At 39.7% G+C, this 19,956-nt stretch overlaps 1 protein-coding gene across 1 annotated transcript in view; it reads right to left on the bottom strand.

The window, feature by feature from the left end:
* Window positions 1-1,593: 1,593 nt before the first annotated feature.
* The window catches only part of CDC123 (cell division cycle 123), a 37,019-nt gene continuing 18,656 nt past the window's right edge, over window positions 1,594-19,956 (bottom strand). The window contains exons 8-13 of the mRNA XM_009649445.2: window positions 19,034-19,109; window positions 15,904-16,026; window positions 12,177-12,205; window positions 6,196-6,324; window positions 4,220-4,357; window positions 1,594-3,428 (exon numbers count right to left, since the gene is read on the bottom strand). Of these exons, the coding sequence (XP_009647740.1) occupies window positions 3,402-3,428; window positions 4,220-4,357; window positions 6,196-6,324; window positions 12,177-12,205; window positions 15,904-16,026; window positions 19,034-19,109 (522 nt within the window). The 3' untranslated portion in view covers window positions 1,594-3,401. The remainder of the gene's footprint in view (window positions 3,429-4,219; window positions 4,358-6,195; window positions 6,325-12,176; window positions 12,206-15,903; window positions 16,027-19,033; window positions 19,110-19,956) is intronic.

Genomic DNA, 19,956 nt, shown 5'->3' with positions numbered 1-19,956 from the left:
AAAAAATTCAACAACTGGTTACCTGAAGTTGGAGGAAGAAGTAAAGTAAATATAAAGTATGTCTTTAAATTGTAGGAATATGGTATTTTGGGAACTTTGATCATGTAGAACAGATTTTTATAGTGGGGATTTTTTCTGTATCAGGACCTGATCATGGGACGAGTATTTTTGCTAAGCTACCTTCTATGGTTATTCATTAAGACTAAGCCCAGAGACAGTGCCTTAAGTTCCTGCAACTCTGAAATAAAGTCAGCTATCAGTGTTTGGTAGCTCGGCTAAGCAGTCCATCAATTCAGATTGGTCTGCTAGCAAATCATAGCAGAGAAAAACAAACTTGAAATTCCCTGATCACCAGCACATAGAGACTATAACGAGAAGCCTTTGAGTGTGTTAAAGGGCTGTGGAAAGTGATGAGGGGCAGAGGGCTAAAGCTGTGCCCGAGGACACTGGGCAGGAGACAGGAGCAGCCCAGTATGGGATCACCGTGGTCCTTTAACCAGAGGACTGGCACAGGCTAGCAACAAGCAAAGGTGCTTAGGGAGCCAGGGGCTGGACCAGCATCCGATTCCATAAAGGTTGGAAAATACCTCATCATCAAGTCCAACCATCAACCCACCACCACCCTGCCTTCTAAACCATGTCCTGAAGTGCCACGTCTACATGTTTTTTTAGACCTCCAGGGATGGGGACTCAACCCCTTCCCTGGGCAGCCCCTTCCAGTGCTTGACAACCCTTTCAGTGAAGAAACTTTTCCTGATGTCCAACCTAAACCTGCCCTGGCGCAACTTGAGGCCATTTCCCCTCGTCCCATCGCCCGTTACCTGGGAGAAGAGACTGACCCCCCCTGGCTTCCCCCTCCTGTCAGGCAGTTGTAGAGAGTAATAAGGTCTCCCCTCAGCCTCCTCTTCTCCAGGCTGAACACCCACAGTGCCCTCAGCCACTCCTACCTTGGGCTCCAGACCCCTCACCAGCTTTGTTGCCCTCCTCTGGCAACGCTCCAGCCCCTCAATGGCCTTCTTGGAATGAGGGACCCAAAACTGAACTCAGCATTCGAGGGACGGCCTCACTAGTGCTGAGTACAGGGGCATCATCACTGCCCTGCTCCTGCTGGCCCCACTATTCCTGACACAAGCCAGGATGCTGTTGGCCTTCTTGGCCACTTGGGCACACTGCTGGCTCATATTCAGCCGACTGTCAACCAACACCCCCAGGTCCTTTTCCTCTGGGCAGCTTTCCAGCCACTTTTCCCCAAGCCTGTAGCATTGCATGGGGTTGTCCTAGAAGAGCTGAACTAAAAATGCAGAGCACCCACAGAACACTGCAGCTCTTGCAAGCGTATGAAAGCTTCCAGCACTGAAGAGCTCTGCACTGATGATGGTCAGTTCACTTGGGAATGCCATTTTCAGGATAAATAATAAAGTCAAGAAGGAAAGGACTGTTAAAAGGCTACCACTCCAGCTTACTCGCCTAAAGGGACTCTCTAGGGTGCACAGGGTTCCATGAGACTGGTCCTGACACCGTGTATGTTCTGGTGAATAGCCAACACAGAAAGCTATGATAATGGTAAATTAATTAGAGAAGCCCATAAAAAAGATGCAGGAAACCATCTTACAGCTTAAAACCAGGAACCAGTATTTTTTAAAGACTATACTCTGTAGTTCAGAAGCATTTATGAATCTGCTGGAAATTCCAGGGCATTATCTATGTAAAGGAAGCGTGGTTAGATCATCACAACAGTTTAACTTATGGCTAGAAACTTTAAAAGAAAGAGGAAAGCTGTGTTGATTTTTTACATTTTGAAGTTCCTACCTGATTCAGAAACATTTATACCCAAATAATTGCTCTTATAAGTGTGAGAAAAACTCATCCAAAGTCCTGCAGTATGGCAGGCTTAGGTATAGCCCAGCCCTGAGTTAATGATCATCTAATTTGTGTACAAAAAGCTGTTGAGAAGGAGACTCCATTGCTTCAAGTGTAGGGCAGATCCTGTACTCTGAGACTCCAGGAGCTTTGATCTGTGATGTTTCATCAATGTATTTGGTAGAACTGGATTCTTAATCTGCATAATCTTTAACTAGAGTAAGTATTCATTCAAAACTGAAGCTAAATAGAGAGTAAGTAATAATTTAACATCTAAGCTCAGATTTAACATCTAAGAACAGATTGTAACTGAGCACCATATCAATTTGACAGCAAAAGCAAGACAAAGAAACATGAACATCTTTATATACACACACAAAGTATCACATAACTGGTTTGAAATAAGAAACAACTTCCAGAGGCCATGAGCACCTCCAAATGTCCTTTCATTTCAACAGGAATTATGCACACAGTTAACAAATTACTGATGCCATGCAAACACCTATACCCACGTTATCTGGTTCTTTGTCTGGAATTGTTCCCTGCCCCCTCAATAACAGCAATCAGTAACAAGAGCTTCTGTTTCCCCAAATTTAGTCAAGCTTCCTTTTATCCTGTGAACATGAAGAAGTACCAAGTGAATACAGAATTTTAAGAGCTGAAAGAGTAATCATTTTCTTAACTCAGAGACGTGATACAAAAGAAACAAGACTGAGTCCACATATAAAATTACAGGTTGATGTAATGTTTAACTATTTATATTAAAGCCACAGCTGATGTCTGGTATGTAATGATGTTAAAAATAAGTCTCAAGAAATCTTTACTATGAAAATGAAATTAAATTTGGTGAAGTTTAACAAGTTTCATAGCTTTATCTGCTGCGAAAATATTACTCTACTTGAAATGCATTCAGAGTTTCAAATTCCTGAAATGCAAAATTTTCAAACCTTAGTCTATTATAGCTATAGCTGTTCTCTGAAATGAAGTATTAGCCCTCATAACAAAGGAATTTATTTCTTCTCTTTTTTACATAAAGAAAGGATGAGAAGTGCTCCCAAAACAAAGTAAATTTACAGTTTTAAAAGGTTACTACAGAAAAAAAATACATTCTTTCCTTGTGACAATTAAGCAAGACTGTACCTAAATTCAGAGAATGCTTGATGTTTCAACTGCACAAGCATTAAACGTTGTCATATTTATCACTGAAGAGTCCGAAGGCATACTTCAATGGCATCAATCTTCACATTATGAGATGGGAAAGCAGTCGTTCAGTTGCGCTCAGATTGCTGTTTGCTTGCACCATGGTATAATTGCATTTAACCTGTAATCCAGTGAGAACTCACCCTGACCTTTCATGCTTCCCTGAAAAAGCTTTTCTACACTTTCATATAAACCAACAGACACACAGGGTTAACAGCTCTTTAGTTCTTCCACTGACTACAAAAAGCAGGTTTTCTTTAAATTGATAGCTTAATAGTTATGCTAAATACAGCTTTTGCCACATTTCTTGCTTGTAATTCAGTGTAATGCTTCTTGATACCTCAGTCATCATCCTGCTGATTTCTTTTCTGTCAACAGAAAAGGAGAGTTCATAATGTTAGGACACAGTTATCTGAAGGAAGAGCACTAATAAATCATGACAAGTGTTTCCAGATACAATGGATATTAGACAATGACTGCATTTCTAAGCCATTTTTTGAATGGTAAGAGATAATGTCCCCAGCAAATGGAACAGAGCAATATCAACCCTCTCTCTCATACCAAAACTAGAGGATTTTATTTCTAGTAAAGAACAAGATTTGCCCCATATGTTAACCAACAGAATATATGAGCCAGAAAACATGATGGTGATGGCAGAAGTCAGTGCCCTCCCTTCCCTAGTTTACAAAGATGTCATGCTTTCCTGTCACTGTTCATCAAAGGAACAAAGAAACAGTATTGAAAAAGGAACAAGTGTTTAAGGTTTTTTCCTAATATACTTCTAACTTCTAAGGAAGTTCTTAAAAGCATTCACTTCAGCCATTCAAAAAATACATTTCTATTTATACTACATTTGTATTTACATTTAAATAAGAAAGAAAACAGCTAGGTCCTTCAGTAAGATTTATCAAACCACATTCACTGCTTCCCGTAAAGATAAAATCAATTAACTGTAGTGAGATCAGTATGAAAGCTTCCTCTTCATCACTTTAAAAAAAAAAAAAAAAAAAAAAAAACCCATCAACCCAACAATACACCATAAGATGGCTTTTTCTGTAATTATGTAATCTATATAAATTACAAAAGCACAATTCCAGGCACTTTGATGTTGCCATTTCACAAAGATGGAAGGTCAGAAGATTTTTTCACTACTTCTTACCAGTTTAAGAAAGTCAATTAATTTGTGAACATCCTCTCCTGTAGAAAGGTCCACAAAATCTTTCGGCAGTCGGTAACTCAGGTATGGACTAGGCTGCACAGTAACTTTACTGTTCGTACAACGGAAAACGGGATAGTCCTTTGGAAAAGATATTGGATAAGACAAGAACAGTGTACGTGAATAAAACTAGCAGTATTTCTTGAACTCCTCTGTGAGACTGTCTGAGTCACTTTGCTAATGAGTTATTTGGCATTCATTCAACTAAACCTGCACTTTCTAAAAATTGTAGTTTTCTTATTAAAAACTTTGCCCATTTAAGAGCAAAAGTTAAAATGTTAGTAACAGTCAATAAAGGCATTCATTCCCTCACTTTAAAGTTTCTACAATGTATCAATTATTAATGCATTTAATATACATATGCTTATAACAGTGCTGTAATAATGGAGCTATAAGAAACTTCGGGCAATAGTATCTACATAAATATGTGGGCAAAGAAAATCTTTACAATAGTATCCCTGAACTTGTCTTCGCACATTCCTTGTTTAAACTCATGTTTGTAAATACAACCTTACTGAAACTATGATCTAAGCTTTCCAAACAATTTACTTACTGAAGGCAAAAAATATCTCTATAAAATACCCAAAACCACCTCCCAAATGCTCAACTGTAGCAACAGGTTTGGGGTGAGTTGATATAATTTCCAGTTCAACACACTGACATGCAACATAATTGCTGACTGTATGGCAATAAGCAGCTTCATTTTGAAGACAGAAGTTCAGTAACTTCACACCAGGTTCTGTGACTGGATGCAAGCTGAAGCACGAAGACAAGTCATTCTACTTTTCATCCAGGCTTACACCAGAGAAAACTGCATAAAGCGTCTGGCACTGAGAAAAAGAAATCCTCAACACAAAATTCAGGTGTCCCATGGATAGCTCAAGATCGGGAGTGTGTTTTAACAAAGGAGACACAGGTTTTAGCAGGAAGGTTCACCGAATGGGTTTTCATACAGCAATAGCCACACGGTGTGACGGAGAGAAAATGGCATGAATGATCACCTGCAGAGTGGTGCATTTCCCTTTCAACGCGTTATGAAAATGGCAACAGAACTAAAGCAAAGCTCAAATGTTAAAATCACATCAATAGAACATGGCATTTCAGTTACCTCTAATGCAGTTTAACAGCTAGAAAATAAAGAAAAGCCCACACTATCTGATTAGCCATTTCTGCTCAGACAGCTACCAAGTGTTTCCCAAGATCAAGTAACATGCTACTTTATAGCTTCTATCCAGCTGTCCAAGGACTCATTAAGACGTGAGGACTCAGTCTCAAGCATGCAGTGAGAAAAAAGCTGGAGTGCAAATAAATGAAGGCTATTCCTCCCTCTCTGTATTAACAGGAAGTTATTTGTTTTTACGCAGGCAATGCAGCTTGGAAGAGGGATAGAAAAGCCCTGCTCTGCAAGTCCAGGGAGTTCAACCAGAGGACAAGGCTTCCCTAAGGGTATTCAATATGAGGAAGAGACAGAAGTTAAGCTTCTTTTTGCCTCCCCCCAAACATAAATCTGGAGCTCTGGGAAACCGTATGACAGATATCAGGAACAAAGCAGAACTTAAAGTGATTAAATAGAAAAGTAACAGATTTTAAGAGAAATTGAAAAGAACGCATCAAAACTTCATAAAAGCAAGTTTCAGGGCATCTTCTTCACAACATGGTCAAAGCTGCAATATGGGCTTGTACTGTTTGAACTAAAAATGCCCTTGCAAAAAAAAAAAAAGCATGTGATACTTGTTGAGATTAACTACTGTCTAATAAGGTAGATTCTACTTAGAAAGAGTTTATGTTTCATGAGTTAATGACATCCATCTACTTTAATGGGATTTGCATCACAATTTGATTATAATAAATAAATAAATAAATAAATAAATAAAGACCCTAATGCCTGTAAGCCAGCCCCCCTCACCACAGGGCTGTACCTGTTCTGTTGCTTCCCCTTCACTCTGGTCTCCTTTCAAGTTTTTCCCAGAGGTCAGTTCTTCCCACGTAAACAGCAGGGAGTCTGTTACTTCACCAAATGGGTTAAAATCTATTAACCAAATCTTACCCTGCAATGGAACAATAGAAGAATTAAAACAAGCCAGAGAATTAAAACCAAAAAAAACCAAAAAAGAAAAATACACATATACTACTGTAGTATGCTTGGTCTTTAGATAAAAAATATGTCAAAATTAAAATCACCTGGTTTTAAGCACTTAAAATATTCTAAAATCCTTTACATTAGACACAGCAAGCGATGACTTTTTTTTTTTTTTTAAAACAGAAGATCAGACAGAGCTCAAATAAACTGAATTCAGTTCTATGCAAGGTGCTTCCAGATGAGATCACAGAAGTTCTGTCTAATCCCCATGGTCCTCAGAGATGTCCAGACAGCATGAACATGGAATGGGGCTGGGGGGGGAGGGGAACCAAACCCAAACTAAAACCCCACCCAAACAGGGATTTTGCTTTCCACCAAAAGCCAGCTCATCACTGCTGTACATTCAGCAGTCTACAAGAATTGCTGTTCTTGGTCTCAGAAGGGACTCTGAAAATACAGAACATGGCCTGTAAAGTGCGAGGGAAGATCACGAAGGCTAAAAGGTGCTGCACAGATATAGATAAATAATAATTTAAAGGCATTTTTAATATAGCCATTACTAGTATCCAGGCTAATTTCTCCTGCCATATGTTTAATGTATTTGTATTCCAAGCAGTTCTGGTAGTATATGCACAACAGCATGCCTATTTTGCAAGTGAAAAATGAAAGCAGAGAGACCAGCATGATTTATTAAAGGTAACAGAGATGTCTGCAGAGGAGCAAGAAATAGTTTGCATTCCTTGAGCCATCTCAATATAAAACCCCCAGCACAGGGACATCTTTTCTTACCCAAGAAAGTGTCATCTATTCTAATAAAACAAAACATTATAATAAATAATAATAAAATACAACTGGTAGTAAGGATTTGCCAAACATGTATTACTTCTGAAAGAAGTCAGATCTATCAAATACAGAAAGAAAAAGGTTGCTGTAACATAAGCAGGACTGAAGGGTTTTATTGTGTTTATTAAAGATCAACTGGAATTGGAAACCAAACCTGAAGACTATATAGCAACTAAAAACTTACTTTGTTTTCCCTTTCTTTCCCTCATTCCTGAAGGATCTTCTTTCTTTAAAAGATCCTTCCTATCTTGATACAAACAGCGAGTATCTTCAATGATTTACACAACAGCCATCTGGTTGCTACCTTATAAAGATGCTTTTGAATTACGCGTGGAAACCCATACAATAGATAACAGAAGTGCTCCGGCTGGTCTGTTATCATCCACAGCGAGTTACTCATGCAGGGTGGGGACAGTCCCAGCACAGATGAAACCAGTGATATTACTTGTAAACTGGGACTGAGCCAGTAGCCCAACCAGTGAGTGTGTGGCTGCATACAGGCTTTCCACGGGTCTCTCTCTCTCTCTGGGCAGATCCACGGGGTACGGCTCTCGTGAAGAAAATTTTAAGAAGCCAACGCACCACAAGAGCAGTACTGAAGCCAGATGGCTACAAAAGAAATTGTGAATTGCAGGGACACAGACCTGAGTGGTTTCAGAAGGGTGAAGAAGCACAAATCTGTGTGACTAAGCTGCAACACCTCTGCACGAATATTGACACCATCGGAACAGAGAGCGAACAGGGGCAAGCCCTGCTATCATTTTCCATCTCTGTTCCTCTTCAAAAGGCAGTCACAAATTCTCATTGTAAGTGATGTTTTACTTTTGCTAATGGGGACATCTTGTTAGCTCCAAGGCAGCAGGAGGAGGAATCTGTAATTTTAGATTCATTCTATCACACTAGAAAAACAAGCTAATGAACCAATTTAATCACACACAGAGCAATGGCTGGCAAAGCTCGTTCAGCAGCTCAGAGAATCCTTCCTTGGATCAGGAATGTTTATACTTAATAATGGACTTCCCTATGAAAGGCTTTCCCAGAGACTCCTCCTCACCTCAAGTACACGAAACACAGCTTCTCCATAAGAACTCAAGATCATTTCTCTAGAGAAGAAATGTGCCCTGGAAAAAACTGAAAACTGGTTTAGAGATTACTGAAAGCAACACCTGGTTTTGGTGAGCACCCAGCAGTATTTCTCCCTCCCTGCAGACAGTAGCACACCATCGACAACACCAACTGTTTCCTTGAGATGGTCTTAAAATCTCACTGAGCTTTGGTAGCTGCAAATTGATGAGAAGTGGCAAAACAAACTAAATATCCCTTTTCAGGGCTCATTAAGGGAAGCGTATATAACTCTGGGTCAGTAACCAAAGTGTCTTAAGATTAAAGGCTCTTTCAAGTCTTACATGCAATGCTGTGATTTAAATGTAGTTTCAGATGACTTGCACTGTGTATCTAATGAGCAGTAAAGCTATTTACTCGCCATCTTCTGGTATTAGTAATTTTGTCATATGGGAGCACACAAATGCACAAGCCAGGAAAGCAAATTGTGCATATCTGGAGGGGAAAAAAAAAACCCAACCTGTGTTACATAAGATTTTTTCCTCATCCTAATGCAGGATCCAAAGATTTACCATATCATGTCAGCTTCATGCTTTGTTTTACTAAAGCATTAAGCAACATGCTGCCAAAGGGAAGTGCCCATGACAAAGACTGTTTAAAGGAAGTTAAAAGATAGATAAAATGCAAACCAAACCGTTACATTTCCCTAACTCCAGCTGCACCTTCATGCACAATGACAGTGCTCACAGGGCAGAGATACAAGCACTGGTTTGCACATTAACAAGAGCAGCTGTGAGCTAGCTGTGGTCTGAAGCCATTCTTTGTCTTACCACAGTGACTTGTCTTGAACACTCTTACAAGTTGTTAACACCTGGGAGATGTAAAGAGCAACAGCAGAGACGATTCTCAGGCTTGTCAGCTGTTGCACAGTGACTCTGAACTGCTAGCGCCAAAAAATAAGAAAGAAGTGGATCCAAAAGAAAACAGGATACTAGTCCTGCAACGTAACCTCTTCAGGACTAGGTCTCCAGATCATCCAGCTTGGAAGACCACACGGCAGTGCTTCTTCCTTAAAAGACAACTTGTCTGCAAAGTCAGACACTAGCTCAGATGAGCTCCATGAAGACAGTGTAGCAGGAAAGGCAGACACATAAAAGTTTGCTCTCAACCAGGCCACCACTGCTTCTCTGTCACCCTCCAACTCAACAAGCAGGACCTGCAGCAGCCTACTCCATACCGTCCCTCAAGTAACTCAAGCAAGCACGGGGAGGGGGGGTTGCCTTCGTTCACAAGCGTATCACAGAACAACCTTCTCCAAGCTGAATATTTAGAGTTGAAAGAATTTAAAATAAGCAGACACTGGACATTTCTCTCATTCTGTAGGTGAGGTTGCCGTGCAACCAGCCTGATGAGGAGCACGGGCTCTGGAAATTAATCACACTCTGCAACACTCAATATTCTTTTGCTGCCTATAACTCACATACAAAGGGAGGGATGAATAATACAGTTGCAAACCACAAAAGTATGTGTGAAAGGAGGAGGATCTGACACACAAAGGGCTATCTGGCAGCTTACAAGACCTGAGGGTAGAAGGCACCAAGAGATATCTACAAACAGATACATTTTATCTTGACAGATGAAGAAACACTGCTCATTTGAGGTCACACAGGCTGAAAACTTCTACGTAAATAATCTGTCTCTGTGCCTCAGCTGTGAGGCAGAGTACCCAACAGCAGAACCTGGTTCAATGCTGAAATGTTGCCCCTCATTTTGCCTGACTGCATCCTCAAGTCTGAGGATCTGTGCCTGGGCAGGTAATTCACTCAGCATGGCTGGTTTTAGCCCATAGCCTGATTTTAGGTAGCTACATTAAAAGCTGTGCTGAGTAACAGTACAGTAGTTGTTTTCCACAACACACGTTCCTGTTTAGTTTGTGTTTTACAAACTATGGCATGATTTACTATTACACAGTTAGAAAATACTTTAGCAACATTCAAAGTCAGAATCAGGACTTACTACAAATACTCCCAACTCAACTCAAATAAAGACCTTCTCCAATCCCGTAACTGCAAACAAGTCAAACAGTGAGACTCGTAAATACAGCAAAAGTATACAGCCTCTTTTTTTGCATTTCTGGTTTAGGATTTGGAAAAAAAAAATAAGCTAAATAAAGACTTACTTCTCATGCACTAATGTGATTCCCAAAGTCAGGTTTTGAGATTCAAGGCTACCTTTGGCCCTCCCTACAAGAAAGACATTGAGGTGCTGGAGCGCATCCAAAGAAGGGTAACGAAGCTGGTGAGGGGTCTGGAGCACAAGGTTGATGAGGAGTGGCTGAGGGACCTGGGGGTCTTCAGCCTGGAGAAGAGAAGGCTGAGGGGAGACCTTATCACTCTCTACAACTGCCTGAAAGGAGGGTGTACTGAGGTGGGTGTCAGTCCCTTCTCCCAGGTAATGGGCGATAGGACGAGAGGAAATGGCCTCAAGTTGTGCCAGGGCAGGTTTACGATGGACATTAGGAAAAATTTCTTCCCTGAAAGGGCTGTCAAGCATTGGAATGGGCTGCCCGGGGAAGGGGTTGAGCCCCCATCCCTGGGGGTATTTAAAAGATGTGTAGATGTGGTGCTTAGGGACATGGTTTAGTGGTGGACTTGGCAATGTTAGGTTAACGGTTGGACTTGATGATCTTAAAGGTCGTTCCAAACCAAATGATCCTATCATTTTATGATAATGCATTTTTGGTTGTGGTTGCTTTCAAAACAATAAATGTGTGCCTTTCAAGCACAATTCATCTGATCTATTCCCCTCCATTGACACTAGAAGAGGTCAAGGTGACTAACTCTGATATTGGCACCTGAAGTTCAGATGGGACATTTCTCCCCACTCCGTCACTATCTGGATGTTCAGGGTTCTGATCTGCGAAGCACTCAGAACCACAGCTGGAGCAGTTTGAAAAGAAAAAATCCACTTCCATCTGTGACAAACTGGGCATGCCACATTCATATACTCTTTTGACAACTATCCTTTCATACCCTAGACTTCCATATATGAAGTACAAGTTATCATTTTACAACCTCACATGGACAATCTGGAGAAATATTAATGATTAGTTTTGATGAGTTCAGAGGCTATAGGGAAAAACATCACAGGGGGGAAAAAAAAAAAAGGAATGATTTTTTTGTAAGAATCCCCCAAATTTTTTTCCATTGAGCAAAATATCACCCCCACCTTATTTTCTGAATTATCACAGCCATTCTGGCTGCATGTTCAGATACATTTCTGTCAAAAGCACCCAGAGTAAGCACTATGCAGAGGAAACCTTAGCAACAGGTAGTGCTTTGCTAAAACAATTTAGCAATGTTGTATGATATTGATTAAGTGCCTATCTTAAAAGAAAACGTCCCAAGCCTGTCAGTGTTTAAGAGGCATTTGGACAATACCCTTAATAACACGCTTTAATTTTTGCTCAGCCCTGAATTGGTCAGGCAGTTGGACTAGATGATCTTTGTAGGTCCCTTCCAACTGAAATATTCTATTCTACTCTAAATTATTTCAGCAAAGACTCTCCGTGTCATAATGAAAACTTAAATTGCCTTCAGCAGATCCACAGAACTGACAGAATTGCAGCTGAAGCCAAAGTTATGTGCTTTAAGAGAAGACTACTCCTCTGGAAGATAATAAATAATTTCATCAGTGGCACAGACATATTTACACCCCTAATCCTATCATTCTACTGTAGGCAGTGTCTAACGTAGAAAAGGACCTGGGGAACAGAATGATAACATCAAGTAGTCTTTTTTTTTTTTTTTTTTTTTTTTTGCCAGGACTACTTCTAGGAAGATGAAGCTTCATCTCTGTAGCATTTCAGGAGTTTCCACAGAATAAACAATTATATACAACCTGATGTTCACTTACCCTGCTGTCTCTGTACACATCAAAAACAACTGAAAAGGAGAAAAAAAATATGTTAATCTTAAAAGAGATACAATTTCACAGAAGATGTCTAAATCTGAATAGATACTTGTGTACACAGCACAATCTGCAAAGTCAATATTTCTGAAGAACTGCAAGCCAGAATTAGGTTCTTTTCCAAGAGGGAGTTGAAACATTTCAAGAATTATCGTTAGTGCACTGAGAGGTTGGCTGCTGGGGTTTTCCACTTAATGCTGGTTGCTTCTGTTAATTTTTCCCCCATTGAAGAACATTTGATAAATTCTTAGCACAGGGAGAAGCTTATCTTTGACATTACTGCTGTTTGGTTTACAGCAGAATGGAGAAATTTCAAGGAAGGATCAAGACTCCACTGTGCTAGGCATTGCACAAACATTTAATATGAGAAAGTTCCTGCTTGAAGGAGATTAAGACTTCAGCAGATAATAAGACAAACAGGTGTAGGAACAAAGAGGCTGGCGGGCATGCTGAGGAAGAGGTGGCAGTGAAATGGCTATGTTTAATGTAACCCAGAGCAGACAGAGCACACCTACTGATTATCAACAAGTCTCAAACAGATCCTTTGCTACTTGGTGATTGATGCAAAGCTGCCTTGTGTAGCTCCACTGCTGTCCCTCCCCTTGACTTAATTAAGCATGAATCTTTGTACATACACCTTTCTGTTAGCTTCTGTTCTGTATGGTTAAACAAACCTTTTTCTTTCTATTGAGCTTGGGAAATCGACAGATAAGCATTCAGGCATGACTTCATGCAGAAGTTGTACCAGTTTAACAGAAAGAAAGGAAAAGAAAAGCCAGATTTAGAAAAAACTCAGACAAATGCTGTATTGTAACTTCCTTCACTAATAAGGAAAGGAATAGTTCAGCTAAGAGATTGCCCAAAATATGTGGGATAAACTAAACTCAGGATATGACTGAAGAACACTTGAGCCTCAGCGAGTACTCAGGAAGCTGCCCGTCAGTAACGGGGATGTTGATTGATCACATTCATGCGTGTAAAGCTACTCAGCAGCTTAATCTACCATTTCATGCAAACTTCGCCGGGCTAAGGGCAAACCACAAATGAACAGCACCAAAGCCAGTCACGTAACTGGTTTTGACCATACAGGCAAAAAATCCACACAGCTTTTTGCACAAGCTCCGTTACGTCAGTTTAAAATGTCACTCCGGAATTAAGTGCTATGATTTTCTTGAGAAGACAAGACCTCAGTAGCTAAGTCATCAACGTGAAGGGGATCACAGCAACCCTAAGTTTCTTCTCCATCTGTTCAACTGAACTTGCTGCCCGTACCATGTACTCTCATTAGTCATATTTCACTAATGGAAAACTTGGATCTGAGCTTTATTATAAAATTACGCCTGTCAGCTTAAAGCAAGCCTATGGTGATCACGGAGGCTAATGGCATTTAGCAGAATTTACATTCCCATTAAGACTGACTGCACATTGGTGGCTAGTTTGGGAAGCTCACAAACACTGAGCAGAGAAGAAAACCTGAACTGTTCCCTCTTCTTAGGGACCACCTCAGAGCAGGAGCAACACGTGCCAGCAAGACTGTAGTAAAACCAGCAGTTCCTCAAAATGGAGGGTAAGCCAAGGCTTGACTCTACAGTAAGTACGGATACCTCCAGAACCCTGTTCTTATGGGCTCTTATGAAAGGTATTTAGAAGGTTCTAACATCATTTAGAAGTATTTATAAAGCATTCATCCATCTGTTATCCTACTGCTCTGAGTCTGCAATGCTTCAGCTGCTCTGACTCAACTCTTCCATCTGGAGATGCTACCAGACCAACTGGAAAAAGCAGAGCAAATAGCATCAAAATCCCCAATGAAACAAGAAGTCATGAGAAAAGCTGTAATACCTTTCCTTTTAAAAGCAAACAAACAAGCAAACCCAGATTTTTATTGTTAACAACACATATGCTACCAGACAGTGATCAAGGGATATGATGGGGGATGTATGAAAGGTGGTAAAAAAAACAAACAGAAAACATCTTCTGCATGGCATTTCTCTGCAGATGGACAAGTCACCAGCATTTAGTGCCTAAGAACAAAAGGTTAACAAACCTTCATCCCAGAAGGTCATCCTGAAACCTCCTTTTCCCAGAAGGTAACTCAGATGGCACAGTTTTATGTCCTTTACATAAGATGACACTTCAGACCTTTCACTTCACCAGACAGCAGTTTCAGAGCCTAAATCTAGGCATCAATTTCCAAAAATAGTGCCCTGAATTCTTATCTATCAGTTGATTACATACCAGCTAAAATCATGTTGGAACACAGAGGAAAATTGAAAGACAGGGTTCAGAATGTCAGATCTATATGACTGATGTTACTTCAAAACATTAGGGCTATGGACCTATTAAATTAGTATACAGATTTCCAGACTACAGGTCTTCTCCAAAAAGTGGTCCTTGAGAACTTCTCTGGACTGAAATCAAGGAACCCTGCAGAGTCAAATTATTAAGAGTTTTAATATAGCAGAGACTGGCATTAGAAGGTATCTTTTTCAGAAGGTCAGACAGGACAGATCTCTCTGATTGCTCTGGTGACTCAGCAAAATAATTAACCATGCTTAAAACTTATCTAAAGGTTGAATTTTCAAAGCTTTACAGAAGACAATACAACTGCTGGACAATTCTTATGTTTACGTATTTTACTAAACTGAGGTCTGGTCCATGCCAGACCCAAATTAAATTTCTTCATCATATTTTTCACCACTACTGATCATCCATCACAATGCAACACTATTCAATTCTCACTAAACTAGGTCAGCAAACTATTTCCGATAATATTTGCAAAGGACTCCACATTTAAAGAACAAGACAATTTACTTGGCTGCTTAGGTGTATCAAATACCATGGCCTTTATTTAAAAGTTTCAGCAGCTAAACTGCTGTGCATCAATATTCTAGGAGAAATTATTATAACTTCTTGAAAAGAAACTTACAGATCCTTTCTTCAAGGAATACATCACTAATTTAGCAGCAAACATCTCACAACATCTTTATAAAGAAGTATTCTTCTTACTACTGAATGCCTTTTGTCAAGCACTTCCTACCTCACTTCTCAGGTTTAGAATTTTTCTTAATTAAAAACAAGTATATGGGGAAAAAGCCTTCCAAAAAGAAAAAAAAAAGTCATTATGCTTTCTGAAGTTTTCTTTCACACATTTGTTGTGTTTTCCTGAAAAGCTCCAGCCTATTCCTTCAGGGTTTATTCATTGCCAATTTTATAGCCATTCAAAAACTACATTGCTCTGCATGCTCTAGCCACAAGAGCTGTAAGACTCTCCCAAGTTAAAAAGAACCAAGCCCTGTGAAAGCAATAACTGTGAAGACAGAGATGCATATCCACAGACTTAAAATATTGGGGATGCCATTATTTATTGAGAAGTACCCATTTTAACAGTGATCTCCAGCAGTAAATTGGAATTTAGCAGAATGCAACTTGGTGTGCTGTGGCGGAAAGGAGCCTGGCTCAGCAACAGCAAGGGGGCAGGAGGACAGGTCTCATTTCTGTGGAGTTTGCCCCGCAAACCCTTTCAATTTCAAACCTCCCAGTACCCTGCAGAAGAACTTCAGAGAGTTCATTTCTGATTCTAAGTCTTTGTAACTATGCGTGCAATAAGTATTTAAAAAACTTCATTCCCTCCCCGCTGCTCCCCTTGTTATTGCAGCCTTAAGGTACTTACAGTCTTCATCCAAGAATTTATACTGTATGTGTTTCTTGAAAAACTCCTGTATTGATCTACAGATCTCCTCATGTTGCTTAGAGATATGATCGTAGTATTGAGTGTAGTCCCTCTGTGATACACCTGTCAATAATTTTCATTGATTATAAAGAGCTTTAAGCATGCAAAAAACCCAACCAGATAAAACGCAGTTATCAGAGACATGCACGTTATCAATATTTCAGAAGACGGGGTTCTCCCAAGTTTCAACCATTACGAATTACTTACTGTTTGGCTTTATTCTCCAATACTTAAAGCATTTCCATTAGGAATTTTTTTGCCTTGAACAGTTCTGCCCTACATTTTGTGAACCTCATTTTATATGTACACTCTCTGATTAATTTAAAGTGAATTTCAAAAGGAACCTTTGTCTGCATTTAAGTTTCCAGTTCCGATCTTTTCCCTTCAGTTTTATTCCCCCTGGTTACTCTGGTCAAAAACCTTTTTGTGTTCTGCACATCAGATGTAGGGACCAGAATTTGGAACCATGACATGAAAGGTGTAGAGGCCAGGCTTGTACATTAGCAAAGATGACAAATCCTAGCGTACCATAATTAATCTAATTTAACCAATTTATTAAGCGTGGAATAAAGTGTACCTGTTCGATAAGGCACTACAGGTGAAACCTTAAATCCTAAAATCAACAAGATGGCATGCAGTCTAGTACCTTATTTCTTCCATTTGCCCCATCCCCCCCCCGAGCGCTGACTTACATATCTGACACGAGATAAACTATTCCAGCTACATCACAAGCTTCTTAATTTCAGATATTTGTTTGTCTACAAGACAATAGTTGAAGTTGACATCAACAGGATTACACACTTGCATGCATCTTAAGTGACAGGAGTTCTCATACAGGATGCGTCAACATAAGCCACTGCAATATCTGGCTGGACAAATGTCAAACCAAGACATGCCCCATGACTGCAGAATGAGTAACTCATGCTGTTTAGGGGGAAAAAAAAGCCAGAATCCTCCAAGAAAGATGTATCAATAATAGCAGTTTTCTGTTATAACCACATACAAAACACAGAGATGAAGTTTTATTGTGAGACAATGCTGACTACCTCCAAAGATGTGCTCTTTAAGAAAGTTCATATAAAGTTTATGATGTCAGTGGAACTTTGAATTATTAATACCACTGCAAAGCTTAACTCAGGCCTAAAAACAAAAACCAAGAGATGGTGGCATCTCAGGGGATGCAGATGTGTAACTGGAAAATCATTCACTACACTATGCAAGTATCACTCCTTAATTTGACTGACAGGCTTATTAATTTTAAGAGCATGGGAACATACTGTGAAAAATCTTGGAACTGTCTTCAGAAATGCAGCTGGAGTGCTAGCTAAAAAAAAAAAACCAAACATACTGGTAGATCTACTAGGTTTCAAAACCTAGTAACAAAACGTACAGAGTGTTTAATTAGCTAGCGTACAAATGCTCTGAGGTATTTGAAAGTAAGTATCACTATATATATATTCTATAATAAATCTACATTCCAATATTTTAGAGGTTATTACAGTGATGCATATATCTGGCAGTTGTGGTGTTCCGGTGTTCCAGCAGCACATAACAGGACAGGATTCAGCTCTTCCCCCTTCAAAAAGCTATGTCAGAAAGAAGGGCTTAATGGAGGATCTCTGCTATTAGCAAGACAAACTCTGTGACAGAGAACTGTAATAAACCCTGTAATTGGCATGAATGGAGAGAGAATGGAAGATGAGTGTAGAAGCACCAGAAGGAACAGCCAAATAAAAGGGCTATGAGAATGGTATGTGTTGACAGCACCTAGATTAGCACATCCCAAAACATCTATGTGCAGCTCCATAGGACACCCAGATCAGGAAACAAAGAACAGGCAGTACATTCCTAATGATTCACAGGGGTAGGGTAGGATGGAGTGACAAATTGCTGACAGCTCCTAACAGGTGCAAAAAGGCACATCCAGAACAAGTACATAGTCACCATGCTGAGAAGAAGCCAGGAGAAACAATGAGAACTAGATAGCCAATATCCCTTCCCTTCCACATCATCCAATCCTGGACAGACCACTTGTAGATATGCATCTTGGTATTTGTGACTACATAGGTTGAGACAGGCAAAATGAGCAAACTTGGTTTTATTTTAAAGAAAAAAAAATCTTCCTATAAAGTCTGGATCACAGCTTTCTACATCACTGCTATAACATTTCCTTGTTAGAAAAGTTTAGGCAGAATGATTCAATCTTGTTAAGGACAAACGTGCGCTAGTCTTGTGCTATTTACATTTCTGTTCATCTTTAAAGATTCCCATGGTACACCACACCAAAAACGAATTCAAAATCCAGACTAATATTTAGCCTGACATTAAATCCCTCAATTCAAGCACCTGTATGTGCACTAGATGTCTAAGCTCCTGTTATAGTCAGCAGTCAATACATCCAGAGGAGTATAATTCAGCTAAATTTATCCTAGTACTACCCAAAATACATGCTCTAGCACAATCTGCCTGTCCTCTAGCTGTCACAGGTCTCCTGAAGTACCCACCAGCTCTTCGCATGCTGTGGATAGCTTAGCTGTTCAGTGCCACTTGAAAGGTTTTACATATAGGATTCTGAACCAGAGTAACAGATCAACAGGTTTTCTGACTAAGCTACACTAAACATAATATGAACTCAGACACCTCGTACACCTGTGGACACGTTCTGACCTCCCTAACTTTCTACATATAATATCCACATGGCAGTCACATTTTATCAGCAGAATACCCAACTGCCTCTGTATTCATTCCGCAAGTTGGAGATGCATGCAGTTTGCTCCTGAATATAAAAGAATCACTTTCAAGACAGCCTTTGGGTGAAGTTTCTGAATTAGCAATTAGAATTAAGAATATTCCCACTGTAATATCGAGCATGCTATGTCATCAGGTTTTCAAATACAGTGGTAAGAGAAACTTGGTGTTCCACATTTTAAATTGCAGAAAGAAGAAAAAAAACATTAATTCCAGAAATTAGGTGTTTTAAGAACTGTCTTCATATTTAGTGCTGATTCAAGGAACCAGAGAAGCTCCTCAGAACTTCACCTAATAATTTTATCTTTATGAAAATCCTTACCTATAAGCTTGTTTTCCTTAACAAAGCATCTGAATTCTGCACCAGGGATTAGTTCACACCATTTGCGAAGAACAAGCTATAGAGGAAAAACAAATGAAGTACTGTTTCAGAAAGGTAACAGGTAACTTTTTGTCAATGGGTATACATTCTAAATGTACAGTTTTGCTGTAATAATAAGATGACATCTGAAGTTATTCCTGATACAAGAAAACAAAACAATCTTAACCTGCAGTTCACACAATTATCTTAGCAAATACTTCAAAGCAATTAGACTTAATATTAATGTCACAGAATCGCAGAATGCTTTTGGTTGGAAGGCACTTTTAAAGATCATCTAGTCCAAACTTGCTTTAAGTAGGAATGTTCAGGCTGGACATAAGAAGAAACTTTTTCACTATGAGGACTGTCAAGTGTTGGAAGAAGTCCCTCATAGAGGTTGCGCAGCCTCCATCCACTGAGGTTTTCAGACCAGATTTCATAAAATGCCAAGCAACACAATTTGATCTCATCACTTACCCAGCTTTGAGCACAAGAATGGACTAGAGACCTCCTGAGGCCCCGTCTCACCTTAATATGTTCTTTCACTCGGTATGGCATTCGTAACTGTGAAATTATTTATGAAACAACTTCAAAGTTACATTAATGATAAAGTGTGGAAAACAAAAAAAACCTGCTGTACAACACAACAAATCTGTCATGGAATTGGCAGAAAGCTGCTCCCTAGTCAAAAGAGCTGATGAGCAGAATTATATTTAACCAAATTGACCTCTGTTCTGGTATACACCCAAGCAGAATTCTGTGACGCCTTTGAAGGCGCAAACCAGTTAAAATAAGGACACAGGATAGAAATAGTAACCGAACTATTATAGTCAATAGGACAGACTGCCTGGTAATTAAAGCATATCTCTGGCACTTTCTCAAGT

The sequence above is a fragment of the Egretta garzetta genome, unplaced genomic scaffold, assembly GCF_000687185.1.
Source record: "Egretta garzetta isolate BGI_Z169 unplaced genomic scaffold, ASM68718v1 scaffold291, whole genome shotgun sequence".
NCBI classification, from domain to species: domain Eukaryota; kingdom Metazoa; phylum Chordata; class Aves; order Pelecaniformes; family Ardeidae; genus Egretta; species Egretta garzetta.
Note: the sequence above shows the minus strand (reverse complement) of the source record. Positions and strands in the feature narration are given on the sequence as shown.